Genomic DNA, 25,950 nt, shown 5'->3' on the forward strand with positions numbered 1-25,950 from the left:
TCTCTTTTAAATCTTCTTTAAAATTAAAGAAGACTACAGAATAATAATTTTATATTACATTTTATAGCTTTCTGTATTTGAGAAGTACTGTAACAGAATGGTATAGTAAACAAGATTATGGGCTTTTGCCTTAGACAGATCTGGTCCTCATTTCATCAAGAAGCAATCCTTGAGTTTGGGGGCAAGTTAATTAACATCTCTAAGCCATATTTTGTTGAGAGAGAGCGAGAGAGTGAGAGCGAGAGAGCGAGAGAGCGAGAGAGCGAGAGCGAGAGAGCGAGAGCGAGAGCGAGAGCGAGAGAGAGAGAGAGAGAGAGAGAGAGAGAGAGTAAAGAGAGTGAGAAAGAGCAAGAGAAGGAGAAGGAATGAATGAATTAATGTCTACTTCTCAACATTGTTATATGGATTAAAGTTTTATATATATAAAATCATCTAGCAAACTGTGTTGTATACAAGTGTTCTCCATACTAATATTTTCTCAATCTCTCTGTCATGTATATTGTATTAATTTCCTAGGGCTGTTATAACAAATCACAAACTAGGTGATTTAAAATAACATAAATTTATTTTCTGACAATTCAGGAGGCTAGACGTCTAAAATCAAAATGTCACCAGGGTTGGTCCTTTCTTCAGGCTCAAAGAGAGACCCTGTTCCATGTTTCTCTCAGATCTTCTGGTGGTTGCCAGAATTCTTTGGTATTCCACGGCTTATAGCTGCATTATTTCAGTGTCTTTGTCTTCATGTGGCTATCTTCCTTGTGTCTCCTCTGTCTTCACATCTCTCTTTGTTCTTCTAAGGACACTATTCATCGGATTTAGGCCCACCCTAATCCAGTATGACCTCATCCTAACTTGATTACATCTGCAAAGATTTCCAAATAAGGTCACTAGGGGTGAGCACTTCAACATATCTTTTTTGGGGGGAACCACAATTCAACTCACAACATGTATCAAACAGGCATTAAACTAGGAGAGAAGCTAAGAGAGTGCCTACAGTGTCAAACAAAGCTAATAAAGCTAGAACTGGAAAACATACCTAACTTAGAATTTAGTGTTTCCTTTAATATACCAAGCTACTTAAAAAACCATCTTCATGATTCTAAAGGTAAACTTTTCATCTTAATTGTATCCATTTATCTACTCTATATCCTTGGTTGGATTTAGAACATGTAAATAAATCTTTCAAAATGTTGAACTGGAAGACAAATAATACATGAGTGTGAGTTGGCACGTGAACACAAATGTGAAGGTGACAGAATGGCAGCCATTTCCAACCAGCGAAGAAATTTGTGTTGTCCTGCACAGTGTTGTTGTTGTGCAGGTGATTATTTTTTAATGAGTTAAGATTTAAGAAAACCAAAGATAAACATAAAATTATAGATGTGAAGCTGCTCTTGACAAAGTGTATGCTCTGATAACACTGGGCCCACATGACCACAAGCTGTTAAAACTGAGAAATGGGTGCTGTTTTTAGACAAGTATGAAATTTTCAGTTGGGCACAAAGTCAACCAATCATTTTTAGTGTATCTCACTCATGTATGTCACATGTCAGACTTTCTGAGTCATTTTTATCTGCTCCCCTTGATCTGGAGAACATTAATTTGCCTAGTATTGAACTACAGCCCCATTCAATGAGATGTCTAGATCAAGTGCACACATTTGATTTAGGGCTTAGTTCATCTCCTATTATTACTATTTTTCCTTCAGCAAGAGCAAAGCTCTTATAAAAATAAAACTCTTGTCAAAAGCCTATGATTTTTTTGTAGAAAAAAGTATGTATGATTACTCTAATTTATGAAGTTCCAATGAGAAATATTTAATATCTACCGTTGTCTTTTTTTTTTTTTTAAGATTTTTATTGGGGAATTGGGAAGGGGAACAGACAAGTTGCTGTCCTTTCGTTCTTCAGTCTAGTTGTGGAGGACGTTGCTTCACTGGCCCAAGTTGGCACCATCATTGCGCTCTTCCTGGGTGAGGCAGATTAGTCCCCGGCTTCTGGACGCCCGCTCACTGCAGCTGCTGGCCGCTCATGGCGACTGCTGGCGTCACCCGGTAGCCCATGGCAACCCACTGTCACAGGGGCTGCAGCCTATGCCTATAGGTGACTCATGGCAGCCCAGCTCCAGGTTGAGCTGTTGTTCAGCATCTTAGCTGTGGAGGGCAGTGTCACTGGCCCTCATATGTGGCATCCCAACCGGGGCCCTCTGGCATCCCAAGCCAGCTCTTAACCAACACGCCACTCGGCTGGCCCTCTACCATTGTCTTTATTGTTAATATACTTAGTTCCCTCTCTGTGTGTATGTGTGTGTATGATTATATATTTAAATACTTTTATATGTGTAATAAATGAATAACAATATTAAGCAGGTACAGTAGGGAGGAAAAGAACTGGATATAAAAGGTAAACATGAAAACGCAAGGAGGAGAAAGCTCTGAAAGGCTAAAACTATTGTATATACCAGGGAATGGGGGTGGGAGGGTGGGTAGTAGTTTGAAAGTGATAGGAATGGGAAACAAACAACAGACAACCAAAAATAAAAACACAGGATGTGTTTAAAAAGCTAACTACAAAATATTGCAATATGCCTCATCAGAGAATTGATTCCACAGGTTTCTAGGGGCAGAAATAGGCTGAAATGAAGCAAAGATACAGTAAGGCTCTGAACTCACTGGCATTTATAACTGCAGCACAACCTTCTCGCTCTCCTCTCAGAAGCCGCAGTAAGGGAAATTAAACAGGACTGGTTCAATTAAACAAATAACTGGTTGCAGGGACCCAATGAAAATAAGTGTAAAATGGTTTCTAATGAATGATGAAATTCCGTTCCTTGAATCTGACAGTTGAGAATGGAAGGGGTTGACTTTAGGTGAGGGTTGGGGGAGAGATAGTAAAAAGGCCAAGTTTGGATACAGGAAGAAAAATAAGCTCTGACAGAGGATAACGAAGACGGGCTCAAGTGTGCAACTAACCGCCGAGAGAAATGAGCCCTCAGGCAGGGGCTTCTCACAAACTTGGTTTAGGAGCTGCTTCTTCAGCAAGACTTTTCATCGTTGCGGGGGACGGAGGGGTGGGAGAAGGTATGGCAAAACATCCCCAGGTGGGAGTGCTGCCCTAGATATTAAAACACACCGCAGGGTTCCCACGTTGAAATCTCTGTAGCAGGTGCATCTTTTAGAACTTCACCGCTTCTCAAGTACCCATCCATGTGCTTTATCTACTGCAGATTGATTCCTTAATAATTATCTTTAATGGCTGGTAGCCATTTAAAAATCTCATATTCTATATTTGGATTACTGAAGAATTATATAGTCATGAGAAAGCAGCCTAGTTTTACTATGCTGATGATTTTTTTCAAGGAGTACAAAAGCACTTAACATACTGAGTTTGTTTATTTCTCCTAAAAGTGGCTTAATAAACTTCACAGGAAATAGGTGGATTTTTCTGTATGTAAATCGCAGTATGTTTATGCCAGTCTATAGCTGAATATAAAGGTCTAGACCTCATAGCATCTCTATGCATTTAAAAGTTACTTTAGTTGCATTGAAAATGAGGTTTAAATAGAAGCATGTTCAATAACGATGCATCGACTTCAGTAACTAGAAAGCTCATATGTGTTTATACAAAGCAATCCAGCTAGAGACATTTAATCACAAATTAGAGAATAAGTGTTATATTTATTATTAAAATAAATACGTTGTTAACTAAACAATAGCATTCCGATTATGCAACAATGATACTGTAATTGGTTAGAGGAATTCACTGTTAATCTAAAATTTAGTTGAGAATGTCATGTAATCTAATCTCTCTCAGTATTACAGTAGAAAAACTGGCTTCATTTTGATCACTGGAATCACAGCAAAATAGAAAACCTCCTCAGAGTGATAAATCGTATTGCTCTTTTGTTTATCATCTTTAGTGGAAGATATTTAATGCATATCAACTCACATTTTTCCTCATTATTATCTTTATTCTTCTTAAATTACTTATATTAGTACATCTAAAGCTCCCTTCCAATTTGGTATCTATCTTGGAATTCATGGGTATCTCAAAGCCTCCCGTTTGCCTTAATGTTAATTGAGAAAGTAGGTGTTTACACTGATTTCCTCATGTTAAAGCACAAGCTATGATTGAAGCAATAAACCCAGAGCCTCTCTATATTCATTTATCCATCAAAAAAAAATCTTGCCCTTAGTTTCATTTATTTTTAGTGTGGAGTGAGTTTCCACATTAGAATGCTCATTAATATTTAATACCTTATGGAAATATATTTGTTTAAAGTGATCATGCATTTCTGTTTTCATTGTTGCAAAATGTTTACCAGTTTATGGCATATAATATTATTTATGTTTCCATATTTGGGCTGTCAGAAATTCTCCCAATCAGACATCATCATAAACAACCACCTTGATGTCACAATTATCTCATTTGTCTGGGTGGTAGCAAGGGGCAGGAGTTAGAATCGTTCACACATTACTGTAGCCTAAAATTGGTAGATTCCCTAAGGTGGTTCAAGAGGAATTCATCCTAGCGTCCTCCTTTCTAGAAAAACACTAGGTTGTTCTGATAAATGTGAAATTGCCTCAAATTCAGATCTACAGGAATCATTTTGCATCTTACCCACAAACAAACAAACAAACAAGCAAATGAGGGTAACATGAAAACGCCTCACCTGTTTTCATTAAGCTGGTTTATGTAGTATTTCCTCATTAAAGAATAACATTACAACATTCCGAAGTTGACTGTTTAGTTTCCTGGGTTCCTCTTGTTGAAACTCTTAGAAAGAAAAAGGGAATGAACATTTGTTAGCATCTGCATTGTGCTCACAGTGTGCTAGGTGCATTGGATCATATGATGAGAGGCAGTGTAGCAAGGTGATTGAGATCAGTCTTGACTTTGTACCCTTCCTTTCACTTACACTTTCAAGTGTGACTGTCTTAGTTAAATTTCTCTATGCTTCACTTTTCTCTTGGGTAGAATGAGGGAAATCCTAGAATCTACCTCTTAGGGTTGCTGTGAGGGATAAACTAAGTTAGGGGTCGGCAAACTTTTGAGACGGAAGAGCCGCCAGGGGTCAGCAAACTGTGGCTCGTGAGCCACATGTGGCTCTCTTTGGGTACATACATGTGGCTCTGAAGTAAAATTGAAAATGAAAATAAAACTATCATAGTGTCATTTATAAAATTTTTAAAGGATATTATTCACATAATGGTGATTATATGAAAATATATTTATGGCTCTCAAATAACTTTTAAATTGTTGTGAGGGACAGGATTGGCTCTTTAGGGGTCGGCAAACATTTGAGATGGAAAGTACCCAAAGAGCCGCATGTGGCTCACGAGCCGCAGTTTGCCAACCCTGAACTAAGTTAATGGAAGTAAAGCACTTGGATCTCTGTTTGGTATGGAGTAGGCATTCCACATTACAGATTGGCATTCTCCTCATCAAATCTTATAAAATGAAGTGCTGTTATCCCCCGTTTAACTGATGAGGAAACTAGCACTCGGAGAATCAAAGCAATTTATGTGGAAACAACATAGGAGGTCATACTTTAAAATAAAGAGCTTTGGTCACTAAATTATATTTTTATATTTTTTCATTCTACGCACATATTGATAGTTTCCTTCTGCATATTTACTTGAGAGAGAGAGAGAGAGAGAGAGAGAAGAGAGAATCTTGTGACTCTCCATGTTCCTTAGGCTAGATACAGTAGTTACTTTAAATCTGATAACTACAAAGGAGATTACTGCAACACATACTCTAGTCCCTCCATTTAGATAGTTTGTGTGTATGTGTGTGTTTGTGTAAGGCGTGGGCACAAGGACTTGTTTAAAACTTAGGCATGAAGAATAAAAATGTTAACATGTCTTTGAATCAGAAAACCACAAAAGACAGCCAGAGGAAACTCATGATCCAGTCGAAACACTATGTAGCCTCAGATAATATTAAAATTCGCAAATGCAAAATTAAATCAACTAGGTAATTGTTCAGGTCATGTGCACTAGAGGCAATTAATGTGTTTTTTAGGAGTCTTGGTAAAAGGCCAGGCTTTGACTCTTTAGAGAGCCTCTAGAAATCTGCCAACACCTTAAGATTCACTGATAAATATACCCACAGTATTTTAAGGGCATCATGGAACCCATTTAGATTCAATACTTAAAAATGGGCTGTCCAGCTATTCACAATAGCCAAGACATTGAAACAACAACTGAAATGCCCATCAGTAGATGACTGGATTAAGAAACTGTGGTGCATTTATACAATGGAGTATTACTCAGTCACAAAGAAGAATGAAATCTTACCATTTGCAACAATATGGATGGACCTAGAGAATATTATGCTAAGTGAAATAAGTCAGTCAGAGAAAGACAAATACCATATGATCTCACTTATATGTGCAATCTAAAGAACTGAATAAATGAGCAAACCAAAGAGAAATAGCCTCAGAGATATAGAGGAAAAACTGATGGTTACTAGTTGGAGGGAGATGGGAATGAGGGAGAAGGTGAGGAGATTAGAAGGCACAAATTAGTAGTCACAGTATTGCCACATGGATATGAAAGACAGCTTGGGGAATATAATCAACAATGTTGTAAAGATTATGTAGGGGGCTAGATGGGCACTTGTCTTAGTAGAGAGACCACTTCATAGACAGTGTAGATGTCTGACCACTGCACTGTATGCTTGAAGCAGAAAAATACTGAATGTTAAGTATAATTTAGTTTATTAAAATGACTCTCTCTCTTTCTCTCTCTCTCTCTCTCTCTCTCTCTGGAGTATGGCATAGGGAATAGTGTCAATGTAATTGTAGCAGCTATGTACAATGTCAGAGGGGTGATAGATTGGGGTTGGTGTGTTATCACTTTGTGAGGGGAGAAATGCTTATTACATTGTTTTGTACACTCGAAACTAATAAAAAAATGGGCTGTCTATTCCATTTACTTTTGCTATAAGTTTTACCTCAATACTAGACATATGTGGGCATAGCATATGTGCTGTTTGCTCTAGAACCTATTGATAAATGGTAGGAAAATCATAGAAGCCCCTGAATTAGTAGACTAGGTTTTGGTCCAAGTTCACTTCATTACCTCAAACCTTACATAAGTTATTTTTCTGAGACTTAGCTTTACATTATTTAAAGTTTCATTTTGTTTTAAAATCATGTTAACAGTTCTTATTTCATTACCTTCTCCAGGAAATCCTGTGGAATAACTTGGCAATCACTAGTATCCCTATGTTACAGCCAAGAAATATGGATTTCAGAGAAATGAGTTCCATTTGGTCAAACAGAAGAGACTGAGCTTGGAACTAGTAAAAATAGCTAGTATTTACTCAACACAATTATTAATATTTTATGTCCATTTATTTAATCTTCACAACAAACAGATGAAGAGGGAGTTATTAATATATGCATTTTACAGATGAGGTAACTGAGCATCTTCAGGTTAAGTATCTTACCCAAAGTCACAGCTAAACATGGCTGAGACGGAATTCAACCCCAAACCGATTCTAGTTCCCACATATTTAAGCACTTGACCACACTAACTCTCTGAATGCAATAAAAATAATAAAACTTGTGGTTCATGCCTTCACATTATTTAGACTCATGCAAAAGTAGTGAAAATATAAATAGGCTTATCATAGGAATGGGTTGTAGTTTGTTTTGTTTTGTTTTGAAGGAAATGACTATTGCATTTGGAATATATAGTATTTCAGTCTTCCTGAGTTTATGTAGTTCTTACAGTCTGGCTTTATAAGGCCTAGAGATAGAAAACAATCTTACCTTATAGCATTTGAAGCTGAAGCTATTAGGTTTGTGGCATTGAAATAAATATGTCTGTTGTTTCTGCTCTTAAACTAACCCAGGTAAGGAATATAATAGGGTTAGGAATTTAAATGTCCATAGGACTTAAACTACAATTTAAAGCCACACACTTTGGACTTGTCTACCATGTATTCTGCAAGCTTCCTGAGAGTCACCAAACCCAGCAATGCCTACTGGGCATAACCAGTGATATGGTTAAAGCCGGGCACAATTTCACTCCCTCCAGGCTTTACTATCTGCAGAAGAAAGGAGGAGTCAGAGAGAGGAACTAAACCAGTACAAAACTTGATTCAGCTTAGAATGTCCATGGCCCCCGCAGATCACGGAAAGCTGGGGGGTGATGAGTTGCCGCCACAAAATGCACCTTGTTAGACAGACTTGAGTCTGGTTTCCAAGTTAGTTGGTGTGTTAGCCTAGCGGGTCCCTCTCACATCCTTTTGGCACAGCCTAGGCAGAGTGTGAAGGTTTGAAGTGATCACTCACTCCAGGGCCAAGTAAGGGGTGGGGCAGGAACGTTGGCTCTGGGGGAATGCCAGCGACTGAGTGACTCTTGCCTGTCCCTGTATTCCTCGAAGAGCTGCAGCTTTTCAAGGGTTCCAAGCAGGATACCACAGTGCACAAGTAAAGCCTGAGCTCATCTTCATCACCGACTCCTTGTCCCCTTTCTTTGGACTGCCCAGCCCTTCCCTGGCACCTTCTTAGGTACCCTTGTCCAATCACGACTAAACCCCGAAGTGAAATCTCCATACAGCTTTCCGTGGGCCTGGGCATGCTCAGTAGGCTACTTGGTTATCTGGTGTCCTCTCTCTCTTTTCCTTTCTCTCTCTCTCTCTCGCTCGCTCGCTCGCTCGCTCGCTCGCTCGCTCGCTCACTCTCTTTTTTCTCTCTCAGGGTGGGTGGTGACAAATTAGAAGCGCTTGCGGAAGGTCTCCGCCCCCCGGATCGGGCTTCCCCTGCAAGGGGATGAAGCAAAGGTAGAAACACCTTGCTCCGCAGCATCCTGACCTGGAGCTGGAGGGGCTGCGCCCGCAGGCCAACCCCACCAGTATCCCACCCTGAGGCCCGCCCGCCGCTCTCCATGGTACTGCGGAGAGCTCAGCTCCGCCCTTCTCTTTCAGAAGGACAGCACCCCGCGTCACGTAACCCAGCCTTCTCGGGCTCCACCGTCGCCTCCTCCTTCCAAGCCCTTTTCCTCTCCTGCTCCTCCTTCTGCTCCCCTCCGTTGCCTGTTCTTCCCTCCCGCACTCCTGGAGATAGACGCTCAAGCCTGACGCCTCTGAAAAGGCAGCGGCAGTCGCCTTATCCACAGCCCTCAGGAAATTTGCTTTGACCGACGCATGCTTCAGTCTCTGGCTCGAGCTAAGGGGAATAACCGGGCAGGTAAAGAAGCTCAATTTGGGTTGGGGGGAGGGGATGGGGCGAGGCAAGCTGGAGAAGGATATCTTTCCCCGTTGTAACTGAGCCAGGATCTGCCACAAATGCACAGGGAAGGCTGGGTGGTGGGAGGGTGGAGGAGTATAGATCTTGGTTGTTTTGCATGCAGCTTTTTAAATAGATGGCAAAATGAGATGGTGGAACTGGGGTAGTAACTTAAAGGCTGAATGCAGTGATTTATTAGCAAAAGAAAGAACACAGGCAAGTTAGAAACAAAAAGCAATAAAACATATGTGTATCTACATCTTTCTTCCCCTTCCCCATCAGCCGCATGCTGTGCCTATCTTTAATTTGTGTAGTAGGCTCCAAGAAACTGCACTGGTATCAGAGATGGAGCTTAGAGACTGGGCGGGAAAGCCAGGGAGAATTTTGGGTGTGCACTGGTATTGCTGGACTTTGTATAAGACAGGAGGAAAAGATAGGCACTTCTAAAAATGCTCTCCGAATTTTCAGGTGCTTTATGATGGTTTATATTGAAGGGTGTTTGGAAAGGTGTCTGTGCATGTGTGTATATGTGTGTGATACCACAAACATATGAAAATAAATGCAACTGCAGCTGATGAGCATACTGTATCGATCCTTTCAGTGGCTTGGGAATGAATTTGATTCTAGAAATGAAAGAAAAGATTAATGAGGCTGTTAGTGTGCTTTTGAATTAGAGCGCTTCTTCCTTTGGCTGCAGTAAGGTTTTCAGATCCTTTTATTTCATCCTCTAATTTGTGAACTCGCCAGGTTTTTCCGGCACCTAGAGAGAATCCTCTTTCTCCATATAAATACAGATCCTCTCTCACACACAATGAGCTTCCTCTAAGAACTGGGAGAGTCAGTTGACCTCCCCTGTGGTTAAGAATATATATGTGTATTTCCCCCTTCTCCTCCATTCCTTAAAAAATTCCTCTGCGTTAGTGGAGGGAGGCCAGAGAGAGGTGTAAAGAAAGGTTTTGTGATCTCTGTAATATTATTTAATAAAATAATTGGGTTCAACCGAGTAACACATAAAAATGATTTTCTAACAAATGAGCTTGTGGATGGTTTCAAAGCACTATTCTTGATCTTGAAATCCCAGGCTTATTTTGCAAATGACTAAGAATTTGGCAGAATCCTGAGTGCACTTTAAAAAGAAATTAGAGTACATTGAATAATATGCTATCTTAGAATGATTTTTAAGAGCACCGTTCTTTGGGCTTGGCACAGGAGCAGACAAGATATGGCTGGTGACTGCTGATGGTGTGGAATGTATCAGCCATAATAAATAAGCAACTGAGATTTTTATTCCCTTTTGCTAGTGGGCAGCGTGTGTGTGTGTGTGTGTGTGTGTGTGTGTGTGTGTGTGTGTGTGTGGTGTTGAAAGAGAACCAGTCATCAATTTCTTCTGGGGAGGAACTTGAAGTGGGATCCCCTAGCTTGGTGGCTCTCAGCTGACACCTGTAGGGATTGCTCTGTACTGAAGAGAAATGCTCTCCGCTTCCTCCACGGAGGAGCAGCAGCACAATGCGGTGCCATAAATTACTGCTAGTTTCAGCTTGTAGGGAAAAAAGTGTTAATTGGATAGTGAGCTTCTGTGTCCAGGCAGTAAATGCATGTGTGTGCGTGCGTGCGTGTGTGTGTGTGTGTGTGTGTGTGTGTGTGTGTGTTGTGTTGGGAGGAGGGAAATACATGTGTTTGCTTGACAGGACCAGATGATACAGTTGTGGGGTTTTTTTGGTCAAAATTTGAGAGTAATATTTTTAGGTGAAAAAATGACTTAAAAAGAACTCACTATTTACGATCTCTGTACCGTTTCAAGAGCCTGTCAGATTAGAGTTCAATCAAGATAGGTGATTTAATAGTACAGTGAGTGATTCAAATACCTGATTTTAAAATCTAGCATCCTGGAGCTATAGCAGCTAAGGTAACACACATGCCAACTGCTGTTCTGACCACACAAATTCTAAGAGCTGACAGCCAGAGAAGGACTTGAGAGGAGTTAAGATCACTATGCTGTTAGGCAAAATATTAAATACTTTATTCATCTGTAGAGGAGTTAATAATATGGTAATTGAGACACAAATGCTGCTATAAGTAGATATCTGACTCCTGTTAGATATTTTGTCCTATAACAGATTATTCCTTTAATCAAAAGGAGGAAAATACTTATTTGAAATTTTAGAAAAGACTCCCAAGCAACCATGAATATTCCTTTTCTTTTTGACAAAGATAAAATGGTAGGAATGATATACAAATCCAAGCCTCCAGCTTCCAGTGGACAGTTTGATCTGCTTTGCCCGTTTTAAAACTGGCTATTAACTGAGATTTGAACAGATTGCATTTTTATTGTAAATACATGTAACCAGTGCACAATATAAGCTGAAGCCCTTAGAAGGGCCTTTTTTCCCCTCTTCATTTATTTTAAAAATTTAACTTTCTCAGAAAAACTCAAAGATAACCATAACCAAATCTCTATGAAAACCTGGGAGGGTTACCTATTAAGAGTTATAATAAACTACAAAGGTGCAATGGATGATTATAATAATGTGATATTAACTGTTAGGAGATATTAGGTCTTACTTGTAGGTCGGGACAAATAAGCTCCTTTCAATAAGGTTAATTCTGGCTTACTACTAACAACACTGGTTATACACCTGGTTTTTGAGCTGAATAATGATTTAGATGACACTATAAATAATTTCAGAACTTAATTTTTATTTGAATTCTCTGCAGATTTCTGGGTCCTTATTTAAAGAAAGAAAACCGAAATGCATCACCAACCCACAACCCTTTGATATGCTGGCATGTTAGCCTGGCCTTGCAGAGGTGGAGAAAAATAAAGAGTAGCTGTTATGATTCCCACATCTAACAGCTGCTGGCTCTTTCACAGCTTCTGGGTTTGAACCCCACCTCTGGGGAGGGAAAAAGAAAAGTGCACTCCAGCCCGTGAGGCCATGCACAAGGAGTTCTGCTTTGGCTACAGTGATGCTAAAGTCCATGATATGACAGAAGAAGCAGGCCTTTGAAACTACTCTGGGGGTGACAAGTGGTGCCCTCAAGAGGCAAGGAGCCCTTTTCTCCCTTCTGCTTGGGACACTACATCTGGAGGAGAAACCCTTGCATTCACAAGCTTCCAAGGATTCTGGTTCATTGCTGGTTCCTTGTACTTCCCTGAGAAGTGTCGACTTCCTACCTGACTCTTAACTGATTTCCTGTTGCTTGGTACCAGTGATGCTACCTGGCAGATGATGATATTTGAGGAGTGCAACATCTGTTGACACCACCAATGCCCTTCAACTAGTTCCTCGGACTCCAATGGATGAGTGCTTTACCCTGACCTTCTGTTGACGCCTTTTCCAGAACGTTGCCTCCAAAGTGTATCCTCCCTTTGGTCTGGACGTTCTGTGGCTGCCCAGCACCACTGGGGTCTGCGTGTGCCAGCTGGGAGGAGACTATAGGGAGAGAGGGAGGGGTTGCTGGAAGAAGAAGAAGAAAAAAAGAGCTAGATAAAGGAGGGTGCCTCCCTCCCACCGCTGCCCACCCCCCTTACCCTCCTTACTCTCGGACCCTTATTTCGGCATCACGGTGTCCAGGACCATTTTGACCCTGTCGGCCCCGGCACCCCCCCGCCGCACCCCAGCCCCGAGCATGGGGACGGCGCTTCTCCAGCGCGGGGGCTGCTTTCTCCTGTGCCTCTCGCTGCTGCTCCTGGGCTGCTGGGCCGAGCTGGGCAGCGGGCTGGAGTTCCCGGGCGCGGAGGGCCAGTGGACGCGGTTCCCCAAGTGGAACGCCTGCTGCGAGAGCGAAATGAGCTTCCAGCTGAAGACGCGCAGCGCCCGCGGCCTCGTGCTCTACTTCGACGACGAGGGCTTCTGCGACTTCCTGGAGCTCATCCTGACCCGGGGCGGCCGCCTGCAGCTCAGCTTCTCCATCTTCTGCGCCGAGCCGGCCACGCTGCTGGCGGACACGCCGGTCAACGACGGCGCGTGGCACAACGTGCGCATCCGCCGGCAGTTCCGCAACACCACGCTCTTCATCGACCAGGTGGAGGCCAAGTGGGTGGAGGTCAAGTCCAAGCGGAGGGACATGACGGTGTTCAGCGGCCTCTTCGTCGGGGGGCTGCCCCCCGAACTGCGCGCCGCGGCGCTCAAGCTCACGCTGGCCTCGGTGAGGGAGCGAGAGCCCTTCAAAGGGTGGATCCGGGACGTGAGGGTCAACGCCTCCCAGGCCCTGCCCGTGGACAGCGGCGAGGTGAAGCTGGACGACGAGCCGCCCAACAGCGGCGGCGGCAGCCCGTGCGAGGCGGGCGAGGAGGGCGAGGGCGGCGTGTGCCTCAACGGAGGCGTGTGCTCCGTGGTGGATGACCAGGCCGTGTGCGACTGCTCACGAACCGGCTTCCGCGGCAAGGACTGCAGCCAAGGTAAGGCCCAACGCCTGACCCACCGCCCCGGGGCCTCGGCCTGGGCAGGGCGAGGGGGGGCAGAGGAAGGCAGGCGGGACCGGGCTGGTGCATGGGGTTTCCCTTCTCCGCACAGCCTTTCAGGGAGTTTCCAGGTGCAGACCTGTTTCTGGCCTCTCGGCTTCATCACGTCCTGCAGCTCCTCCCTTGGCATCCTCGTAATGGTTGAGGAGCCCCATTTCCAGGTTTAGTTTCCTCCTGGGAGCCCTTGCTACCCACCCTACTTCCATCCAAGTGGCAAGTAGAATGGCCTGTCCTCTTCGTTCCTTGGGTTCTTGGCCAGGCTGCCCCCTGTGTTCATTGGGCCATGGCCCACCTGGGTATCCGCTGTGCTTTCCTTTGCCACCTCTAAGTCCGTAAGACACAGATTTCCCCTCCCCCATCCGATGCAAACAAGTATCTAGAAGACTGGGCACACATTTGGTGAAGAACGAAGCGCAGGAGAGGTTCACCATGGTTGAGAATGCCCATGCACTTACTCTGGGTAAAGGACAAGGGGATTCCCAGGCACTGCTGTGCCTTTTCCGAGTAAAGTGTGAAGTCCTGCCCCTGGTTGTGGAAAAAGAGGGCGACTGTGCAGGTGAAGATTGTCTTGATTGGAAGGAGGGTTCTTGGAATTACCGTTAGTTTCTATGGTTATGTTCAACTCCACCATTTGTCAATTTAAGTAAAATTGTGTGATTTTTGTGGTTTCTTGAAGTGGGAGACAGGTCAGCCAATGTTTAGAAATGTTAGAGATTAAATAGCATTTCTCAATTAGCAGATGCTTTGGGAAGATAAATAGTAGAGAAATTTAGATGTTGCTGGACTGGGAAGCTTCAGAAGGCTAATAAACATGGGATGCATATGAAGGCTTGCAAGAGATTATCTGAGGATATTCAGCTAATGGTATTTATCTGAGTAGTGGAAGCCAAGCTGTAATTTCTGTTTATAGGAATTAAAAAAAAATGAGATCTAAGTTTTATTTTCTCCCTTTTATAAGTAAAATTCAGTCATTGATGTGTTTCTCCAATGTTACTCATGACAGTGATCAAGGAAAAACCTTGTTGTACAAATATAGAAAAGCCTATGAATAGAAAATGAGTGCTATGACAACAATGAAACATGGATGTGTCTGTGCTTGAGCAGGAGAGAAGATGTCAGGGTTTAAAGTAGATAGCGTATGGGTCAAATCAAAGCAATCAACTCATGGGTAAATGGCATTCAATGGCTCAGATTTAAAAAGGTGAATTATTAAATCTGATTTTGAAAGCTCTAGGGACTAAACTGTATGTATGGCTGTATATCATTGTAAAATATCTTCTGGGGTTTTTTGCTGACATTGCTAAAGGGAACTAGCCCTTGTAAATCTTATTAGACTTGGCAGTTCTCTCTCACCTGAATTTAAGAGAAATGAAGCCTTGATACAGTTTATAATTGTTGAAACACCAAAGGGACATAAGTAGAAAAAGCCTGGTCATTAAGAGAGTTCATAGATTTATAGAAATAAAGGGTTATTTTGTTGCTCTCTGTCTTCATGAAGGTTTTTGTTTTCATTGTATTTTGGCTTAAATAATTATAGAAGACTGTTTATTCCATGGCCTACACTGCACTTCAGCTTGGCCAGTAAATTTCCATGGATTTTGCATGAAGCTTTACAGTTACGTTTTACATAAATAGAACAGTACATGTTTCTCTCTACCAAATCAAAATTAATTCTAAATCATGAATAAGATAGCTATAGATGGTGATATGCTGTAGTATAATTTGAAGTTGCATATATCTACACTGATTAATAGAAATGAATAAAAAATGAACACTATTTAATGGCAAAAAATGCTCTAAGTATCCCAATGTCACTTTATAATATAGAGCAGGAAATTTAATGAAAGACACATGAACTATAACTTCCTTCCTTAAAGTAGGAAACAAATATGGCACAATGACAGCTTGTTCTGTGTGGGAGGGTGTTTTAAAATGAAAATTAATTTTTCCATGCATTTTTGACATAGGGATCCTAGGATCGTGCATAATGTGGGGAAGTTAAGAGTGGAGAAAGCGTGGAAAAAGCAATATATTGAAGAGACGCAGAGTTAGATGTCTCTGAAATGAATTTTGTTTTTCAAGTGGAGAGTTCTTTCCATAAGATGAAGAATTTGGTATTACCAAGATGCATAATTGAATAGCGTAGTACCTGATGCTTAAGGTAATTCAGCCCAGAAAAGAAAATCTGTCAGGATTTGTTCTGGAGCATTGATTCATTTTGAATATTTGAGCTTTCAGCTGAATGCAAAGATCACCACTAGTCATGAAAAGAAAACAAAAGCCTGGATTCCTTTGATTATCACACAAATAAGAGATGGAGTAATAAAGGCAGAGTCTTTCTTCCCAGAAGGACTGGCTCCATTTTGATCATTTTCCCTGTTTCATGTGTGTCAAGTGACTATTAAATAATTAATTGAGAATGGATGCCTCTCCCCACACCAATCATCTATTGATGGCTAGGGAGAGATGATTTCTGTTCAGATGAAGTATAAACAAAGCCCTGCCTCTAGCCAGCATTTACACCGATTGCCACATTCTTCCTAAAAACTGATTTAAAAGCAAATCAACATTCATTAGAGAAAATTTAGAAAAAAAATGAACAGAAAAACATTAAACAAAATTCCAAAGGTATTTGGTGCCAGAAACATTTTTTTTAATTTAATGAAAATGTCTAATATTATTTTAGCTACCTTCATATTCAAAATACCATGAAAACTACTAAAAAGACTAAAAAGACAGACTCTTCTCTGCCCTCCCCCCACACCTAGAATCTCTTGAAACAACCTAGGCACCTATGAATTTCTACAATATTTTTATTTAAATGAGTTCACTTTCATCCTTCCTGCATTTATTCAGGTCTAGCAAATTTTGCTTATTTATTTATGTAGTAATGGAAAGAGGACAGAAGAAAGGTTATATGTCAGGAATAGGTTGGCAGCATAGCCTGGGTAACATTGCAGACACTGGTGCTCTTGAGCCCTGTTACCATGTCTGCTGAATAAGATTTCAAGTTTATTAGGGCTGGTATTAGGGTTTACTAGGGTTCAGGCATTATTCAAGAGAAATGTATGTCTGATGGAACAGAACTAACTTACGCATCACTTATGTTCTTTGGCCATGAGAGTCAGCCTCAGAACTCAACTATCCAAGGGTGCCATCCTTCCTGAATTATGGATGCTTATGGGGTACATATCTTTTTCAATGAAACATACTCATATAAGTGCCCTGGGGCCATTATCATTTAATACGCTTCTACTTAAGAGGACTAACAGTATTGTAGTAGCTTAAAAGAATTAGTGAATTCCATGGCTGTCCAGCTTAAAAATGAGAATAAGAGGCTGTTTAACGAGAAATTCAGTTTTCCTTTTTATGATTTCCAGGTTCAGGTTTCATGCATTTCAGGGTCATTCATATTAAAATTTCCTACTAGACACTGAGCGTCACTTTTCTTTCTCTGTTTAAATGTCCATAAACACATATGGCTTGTGATAGGGGATTGCTTGATATTACTACACACTACAGTGTGATAGATGTTAATTAATAAACCCCCTGCTTCCTGTGACTTTACTAATGTGACCAGATAGACAACCATATTCACTCATGCGTTTATTCATTCATTTCTTTAATCAACAAATATTGAGTACTTTCTGTGTGTCTGAGTACTAGGCTCAGGCAATAAAATAGTAAACTCTCAAAAGTAGTTCCTACCTTCACAGACCTCACCTACTGGTGAGGAGGCACAATAAGTAAAAAAAAAAAGTGAATAAGTAGAAACAAAATAGCTGTATGCGTTTTTAGACGATGGATACATTGTACTATGGCAACTTGAAGTGGTGTGAACTGACCTAATCAAAGAAAGTTTTCCTGAAGAATGATGCTTAAACTAAAATCTGAGATGAGAAGGAATTAACTAGGTAAAGGCAGACGAGAAATGTTAGGCACAGCGTGCTGGTGCAGGAGATAGCACAGCACATTCAAGCCATTTAGAGAAGACCCTTGAATATGGAGCTCTTAGAGAAAGGAGCAGGAACAGGTCATGCAGGGCCTTCTAGACCTTGTGTTTTAATCTTTATAGTGAAAGTGGTGGGAAAACAATGGCAGGAATTTAGTATGGAAGGTGGGGTGGAGGATGCCATTATTAAATTTATATTTCAAAAATGTCTCTCTGGCTGTAGTGTAGAAACAGCTTGATTGGGGGCCTGAGAAAAAGAGAAAACATTCTGTTTGTCAGTCAACAGTTGTTAAGCACCCACTATAAACTGTAAACTGAAGTAGGGGACACAGAAAAACAAGATTCTTTCTCTAAAAAAGTTAGAATCTTTGTGAGTTTGCTTATGTATAGAAATCTAAGGCCATTTGTTGTTTGGAACATTTTGGTTCTACCTGTAAAAAGCATTATCTGAACCCTTCATGCAGACTGTCAGATGTTTTCTCACAGATACAGGTTTCTAAAGCCCATTGGCAATGTCATATTATATTATACTCTCAAGTACCTTGCTCAGCATGTCTTCCTTGTGACAATATACATTGGCTGACTGATTCTGGGCTTTCTATATTTTAACCACTACAATAAAGGGAGAAATTACACAGGTACTTAAAATCTTTGTAAGTTAAAACATTTTTAAGTAGTTACCATATAGCTGGGTCGATATTAGACAAAAATGGTTGAGAGATTTTGTTTGAAGTATACCATTGTAGGAAAAGGTGGATGGATCATCTGTGCTGAAAAAGCTTTGAGTGGAATGGAACAATTCATTAATAATTTTGATCTATGAGGTGTGACAATTAAGTTCGCGAACTTGCCACATTGCGCTTACATTGGCAGCGCTGTACAAACAGCTCGGTAAGGTTTCATAACCTTGGGATATCAGTGTCTCACAGCTGTATTTGTGTTGACGTGTGGCGGTGTCTTGCTGAGTGGTGTTCATTATTGTTGCGTGTTTTTGGGTGCCATTGTGAGAATGTCTGAGCTTGAATTAGAGCAATGAACAAACATTAAATTTCTTGTTAAACTTGGCAAGAGTGGAAGTGAAATCAGGGACATGTTAGTCCTAGTTTATGAGTCTAATGTCATAAGGAAAATGGCAGTGTACAAATGGATTAAACGTTTCTCTGAGGGGAGAGAACGTGTCACTGATGAAGAGACGTCAGGATGGGCAGTAACGAGCAGAACAGACGAAAACTGCAAAAAATCATTGAATTGTGTGTCAGAATCATCGGCTGACAGTGAGAAGCTAGCAGACCAATTAAACATTGATAGAGAAACAATTCGGAAAATCTTAACTGAAAATCTTGGCATGAGGAAGGTATGTGCGAAAATGGTCCCAAAAGAGCTCACCAATGAACAAAAACAAAGGAGAGTCAAAGTTTGCCAAGACCTTTCGGAGACGCAAGACAATGTTTTGGGCTGTTATGTTTGGGCTGGTGATGAAACATGGGTGTACCAATATGACCCTGAAACAAAGCATCAAAGTGCACAATGGAAGTCAGCCAATTCGCCGTAATCAAAAAAGTTGTCAGTCCAAATCAAGGGTCAAAACAATGTTGCTAACCTTTTCTGATATCAGAGGGATTATTCATTATGAATTTGTACCACCTGGACAAGCAGTTAACCAAGTTTACTATTTGGAAGTGCTGAAAAGGCTGCTTGAAAAAGTTAGACGAAAATGATCTGAGCTTTTCATCAACAATTCATGGCTCTTGCATCACGACAATGTACCAGCTCACACAGCATTGCCTGTGAGGGAGTTTTTAGCCAGTAAACAAATAACTGTGTTGGAACACCCTCCCTACTCACCTGATCTGGCCTCCAGTGACTTTTTTCTTTACCTGATGATAAAGGAAAAATTGAAGGAACACATTTTGATGACATGCAGGATATCAGGGGTAGTATGACGACAGCTCTGATGGCCATTCCAGAAAAAGAGTTCCAAAATTGCTTTGAAGGGTGGACTAGGCACTGGCGTGGGTGCATCGCTTCCCAAGGGGAGTACTCGGAAGATTACTATAGTGATATTCAGCAATGAGGTAACACTTTTTCTAGGATGAGTTCGCGAATGTAATTTTTCAGACCTCATAGATAAAATGTTCTGGGAAACTCTTAAAGTATGACAACTAAAGGCATCTTATCAAAACAAGCTTATTATGACTATAAATTAGTATCGATAGTGGTAAAATTGAGTTGCTATTGTAGAATGCCACAAATGAGGTAGAATGTATTATTGTGAGGATGTTTATTATGAGATCCACTTGTGATATAGAGGTTTAATTATGCAAATTCTGAGGCCACACTACCTGGCTTAAGTGAGTATGCACTCAAACTTCTATTCCTCAGTTTTGTCATCTGTGAAACTGGGATAATAATAGCACTTACTTTATAGGCATCTTATCAGAATTAAGCAGGTAATTTCATATAAAGGTCTTAGAACGGTGCCTGGCACATAGTAATCATTCTGAAGTGTCTGCTTGTTATTTTTTTATCTATTTACTACCACCACTACTTCTACCGACACTGTTTTCTTTACTGGTACTCACAGGCAAAATTCAAGTATGGAACTTTTTTTTCTCCCATTTTAAAGAAATTCTAATGTAATAATGATCTTTGATTTGCTCAAATGTTTCAAGTTATAAGGAAAAGCAAGTAGTAAAGACAGTGAGCCTCCTTTACACAGCTGCACTCTAATTTTACCCATGTCTAGTCATGACTCAAACTATTTAAAAAAGCATACTCTATTTGAGAGTTTTTAGTATGATTAAGCAAGCCTTTAACACAAAAGCATTTGTAAAAATATCAATTTCCACATAAACTAATACTTTTATCCCAATCCTATAATTAAATAGTGGTTTTACTGTACTATTCCTAATGTATAGATATAGATATCTAATGGATCTGTCCTATTTGTAATTTGCCTTTGAGACTCTCCTATAAATTAAAGTTATTTACATGTATGCTGTAGAAAAGCTAGGTAATATATTTGAGTTTTAAAAGCTCAAGCAAGATATTCATATAGTTATCATAAACAGATTATAGTTTTAGCACTTGAGCGTGCGCGCGCACGCACGCACACACACACACACACACACACACACACAGTGCCAGAAAACATATATACACATTTTAAGAAAGGGAAAAACTGTATTAATTGTAATACTCAATATATACTGATAACAGAAGATGAGTACAAGTCATATTTGACTTCTGAAATTACAAGAGGTGTTCAAAGTGGTTACCATCAGTGTCCAGACACTTCTGATTATGGTGAACTACTGCTTGAACACAGATAACATTTCTTAAAATGTGTATACATTTTTTTGGCACCCCTGGTATACAAGTCAGTAAGTAAATATGGCAGTCACATTATGTTCCAGTTTTGGATACCATTAAATGAAATGTGATAGTTAAACTGATTATTTTAAAAAATCTCCTGATTGACTACATAAATGACTGGCATTATATAATATTTCTGTTACTTTTTGCTGCATGGTGAGAATTAGGACCCTGAGCCACACTGGTCCCTGAAAAGTCAGTGACCACATGCTATATCATTTTCTCGGTGAGCATTTGGTGGCTACACTGGTTGTAGGGTTAACTCAATGTGCATTGAAAATTAGACCTTATCATAGATATCAGGTTTTGTTTTATTAATGGAGATAATAAACCTATCATTATAAATTTACTATGCAAACTGTACTGTCAGAAAGTACACAAGTATGTTTGACATAATTCAGAATAAATCATTTTTGCATTCTCAAAGTTTTTAGTTCATTATACAAAACACTTATACCATTTTCTTGTGTACTTCTCTATAATTTTATGGCTTAATCTCTTTTTTATTACTCGGAAGTACAGGAATCGGTAACTTCATGGTCTTTGCTGAATAGTATATCTTAAAATGTTTCAATTAGGGTTTAAAAAAATTGGCAGTTGCTTTAGAACTCTTCAAAAACTGCACAACTTTATGGTTTTCTTCCTTACACATGCATTCCATGTAGTTTTGCTTGACTATGAGAATGGGTGCAGTGGTCTCAGATTCTTTTCCTGCCATGTCATTATTCACACAATGTGTGTAAACAGAATGTGGCGCGGGGTCTGAAGAACCAAATTCCAGGTGTGGCACTGCTTCTAAATCACTGTTAAAAGTAGAGTAAGGCCACTAATGTTCTGTGTTTCAAATCCTAAGGTTGTAAATTGAGAAACGCTTAATCAGACTACTAATAAATCGTGAACTCATGCTAACCTACCTCGCAGAGTGTTTGTGAGTAGCTAATAGCTGTAAACTACCAGAAAAAGTTTAAAATTTGAAAGAAACATAATATGGCAGCAGGGTAGATGGTTCTAGGATGTTGTGACTATTGAAATAGTAAATATGTTAAACCTTTTTCTGTAAACCAACTTTGGGGTCATTTTAGATTAATTTTAGATCATTTATGCTCAATAGTATGTATGAGATTTGTAGAATTCTCTGTTTACATATTGCTGCATCAGTACAGACATGCTGATTAAAGAGGACATTAGCCCCCTTGCTCCTCATGTGTAAAGTCGAAACAAATGAAATAAGTAACTTAAGGCGGCAACTATATGAGTGCATATTATATCATTCTATTCATATGAAGTTCAAAAAGACAATCTATGGCAACAGAGTTCAGAATAGAGGTTACCTTTTAGTGGTATTGACTAGAAGAAGACACAGTGGCGCCTTTGACATGATCTGGATGGTGGTTACATGGGTATATATATTTGTAAAGATTCACTGAACTGTACACATAAGATTTATGAAGTTCACTGTATGTAAGCTCTCTGTCAATTAGAAAGATTCAAATTATAAAAGGGATGCTGCTCAATGAATACCAACATACTGAATACATATAAAAAGTTACTTACAGAGGAATCCTTAACGGAAATCCATATTTTCAAATTTTAGGGAAAAGTGTCGAATATTTGTAACACAAACCCAAAGACGATTTCAGAGAGCAATTGCATTTATATATGAGTAAATCTAACAGTAAGACAGAATGTTATGTTTTAAACACCTGTACAACCTTTAAACTTGTTTCCAATTTCCTGTGCCTTTATAATGGAAATTAAACCTGAGTTCTTATTTACATTTGCATCTGTTTAGTGAAAGTCCTAGTGACACATTCAAACAATGTGAGATTTCCCAATTATATAGCACAGCTCACCTGCTGAAATTTTAAGTAATTGAGTGATGAGTATGTTGTAAGAGCTCAATAAATATTTAAATGAGTGATTGGATATTGGAAAAAACATTGCTAGCACAGCCGTAACCTTCATAATACTGCTTAAATCTACAAATATACATGATCCCTCACCCAAAATATTAGGCCACTCATTTATTTCAAAAGATGCACCAGGTGCTTCTCCTTTAATGGTGTCATAAGCACCTCTAGAATTTGAATACGATTTAAAATCATTCTGTTTAGAATCACAACAGTGATTTTAATTACTATGTAGTGTTTACTGAGTAAAAGGCATTGACTGTGTGCTTTGTCCATCTTACCTGATTGATTCTTACAACATCCTACTTGATAGATTTTATGAAATTCCCATTTTAGCAGATGAAAAAATTGTGGATTAGAAAAGCTAACTTGCCCAAAGTCCCATAGCTCAACGGCAGAACTGAAGTCTAAGCCTAGATGCCCCCATTGCCTCAGCAGGCAGCTCTGTCTATTATATGACCTAGCTTGTGCATTTTCCTTAAACAGCTAATGGATGCTGGGGATTTGTTCACTAATTGTCAACTTGGTGCTAATTTGAATGGCTGACTTATAATAAAGGTTTCAGAATTGAGAATTGTGGTAGACCCTTAAATTTCATGCAGTTTCCTAATGTCATGATGATAAAGAAATGGAATAGCTTGTAAGAATCCATCACATGTTGCTTGTATAACCATGCTTATTTGCTTCCTTTGTCGACCTATTCATGTATGCTTAATGTGTTCATTCTCCTCTAATGCAACTAGAATTAAAGCCCCAGTACATTGCATCTAAAGAATGTTATAACTAAATCTTGTTCTTTTTAATGAAAATACCAACTTTTCACAAAATTTCTATTCATTCCAGAGTCTAGCAGATAAAATTATTGAAAATATCAGAAGTTCGTGGTGATTCAGCACAAATGTAAAGATCTAGCCCAGTCACCTAAGTAGACACTTCATGGCTCTGCTGAAGATGTAGATGATGGTACACAGACAGGGCACTTAATTGAAATTACATAATGAGAAGATGGTGACTCTCTTTGGATAAGTGAGTTTGGCTTTGCAACACGTTGCCTAAAATTGAATGCAGTAGCTGTCTTAGTGTTAGAAAGATGTATTCTCTATGCTATTTCTGGGACATATGAGACACTATTATTGGAAAGAGTGGGAGGCAAACAGGTCTGGCAAGCCAAAGTTGCCGACCCACACTCTTGTCTAGTGATTTGTGCTCACAACTCTCTGGACCAGTGATTAGAAATGCACTGACGACACATTACAGGGGTCAGTGCTATTTGAAACAGCACTTTCTCAGGTGGGTTCCCAGGAGGGATCTGGTGGTCCAAAAGTTAGAGGAGGAGCTGCCAAGAGAAACAGTTGCCTCACTAGCATCCTAACATCAAGGGGTGCTTTCTATGTTTAATTATAGACATAATGAATTCTGCATGGATGACAATCCACAATGGAAGCAGCACTAAGCACAGCTTAGAGCTACTGTTGTGCGTGACCCAGTAATACCTGGCCTTGTATATTGAACCAGCTAAGCTTAAGTGTTACTCAGGCATTTTTAGATTCAGCAGAATGAGCCAACCCAGTCCAGCAGTGGCGAGGAAATTAAAGACTCGTGTTTTTCTTCTAAGTAATGATGTCTCTGTATAATTAAGCGTGCCTGGACTCTCCTTAGGGACATAGCTGGCATGGTAGCATATAACTTAGCAGCTGGGTAGAAGATCCAACTCTCCAGCTTAAGCACTGTATCTTGAATGCAAAATTAACTTTTTTCAGCAAACAGTGTAATAATTCATTTAAAATTATTATGTATAATGCTTAAGGTACTAAATGTTAATTTAGTATAGGAAGGCATCTGTTGTATTTCACAACCCAAATGCACAATTAAATGTGTAGAAAGATACATTTATGAATTCCTACTTTAAAAATTAAGCCAATTTCTGTGAAATAAAGTATTGAGATATTTTAAAATAATGAGACATTGCTTTTAATATGTAAATGTGTATGTATGTATATGTATATAAACAGATATACACAACTATGACATATACAAGAAAATTATATAATATAAGCAGATAAAGATTTTCTTTTTAAGTCTTGGAAATCATGTCAAAATCCTCAAAAATATATATTGGTTAAACATATCATTAAAATATAATGTCTTTATGAGTTAAAGTAGTCAATGCAATATATATATTTTTTTTCCACATAAAACCTTAGAAACCTAAAAAGACTATATATATATATATTTTTTTTTTTAGCTGAGCCATCCTGCCACCTGTTGGCAGCTCAGCTTGGGCTGGGAATCGAACTGCTAGTTGCTCAGAGCTCACGCTATTGAGCGAGCTCTTAACCAACTGCGCCACTCAGCCGGCCCTAAGACTATTCTTATAGTAAGACAAATGACTTTGTGTGATAAAAGATGGCTGTGGAGATTTTGAGGTTTCTGTAAAATATTATTTTCATATAATTGATTAACAGCATCCCAACTGTTCCTGGGGTTGTGTGAAAAACTGTGTTAAGTCTTGCTCTAACATTGTTATGACAGTTACCAAGAGTAATTTACTTTGATGGAACTTTATTATTAAATAATAATAATTGCTTATTTATTAGAATGAGCCACAGTTATGTTCAAACAGATGAAAAAAGGTAAGCTAGTGTTAATAATGTCTTCTTTAAAACTTTCACACATAAGAAAACTGGGAGCTAAACATATTTACTGAGCTCCCAGTGAGTTCAAAGGAAGTCATGGTCACCACAGAAATATTTTGACAAAGCCATTTGTTTTTTTAAAGCCAGTGATAGCTCCAAAACCTCCTTTCCCAGAGTAGTTAGGAAATCTACAATACTTTTTGTTTTTAATATTTAAATGACTTATTTATAAACTTCAGAACATGTATCATTGGTCAGTTTCTATCATTATCTGGTATTATTTTTGGATACATATATCATTAATTCGCTCTTCCTGCGGCATCTTAAACCTTTGTTTAGCTTAAAATAATATTGTTAAAATAACATGGC

At 39.5% G+C, this 25,950-nt stretch overlaps 1 protein-coding gene across 32 annotated transcripts in view; it reads left to right on the forward strand.

Moving 5' to 3' along the window:
* The first annotated feature begins 8,675 nt into the window (after positions 1–8,675).
* Positions 8,676–25,950, forward strand: part of NRXN1 (neurexin 1) — a 1,140,616-nt gene continuing 1,123,341 nt past the window's right edge. For all 32 annotated transcript variants that reach the window (XR_002126503.1, XM_019665155.1, XM_019665157.1 and 29 more), the window contains exons 1-2: positions 8,676–9,204; positions 11,959–13,645. Coding sequence is in view for 31 of the 32 variants with exons in the window: in XM_019665155.1 (XP_019520700.1) it covers positions 12,874–13,645 (772 nt within the window). In the remaining variant the exon portion in view is untranslated. The remainder of the gene's footprint in view (positions 9,205–11,958; positions 13,646–25,950) is intronic.

This window comes from Hipposideros armiger, unplaced genomic scaffold, assembly GCF_001890085.2.
Source record: "Hipposideros armiger isolate ML-2016 unplaced genomic scaffold, ASM189008v1 scaffold_435, whole genome shotgun sequence".
Classification (NCBI taxonomy): Eukaryota; Metazoa; Chordata; class Mammalia; order Chiroptera; family Hipposideridae; genus Hipposideros; species Hipposideros armiger.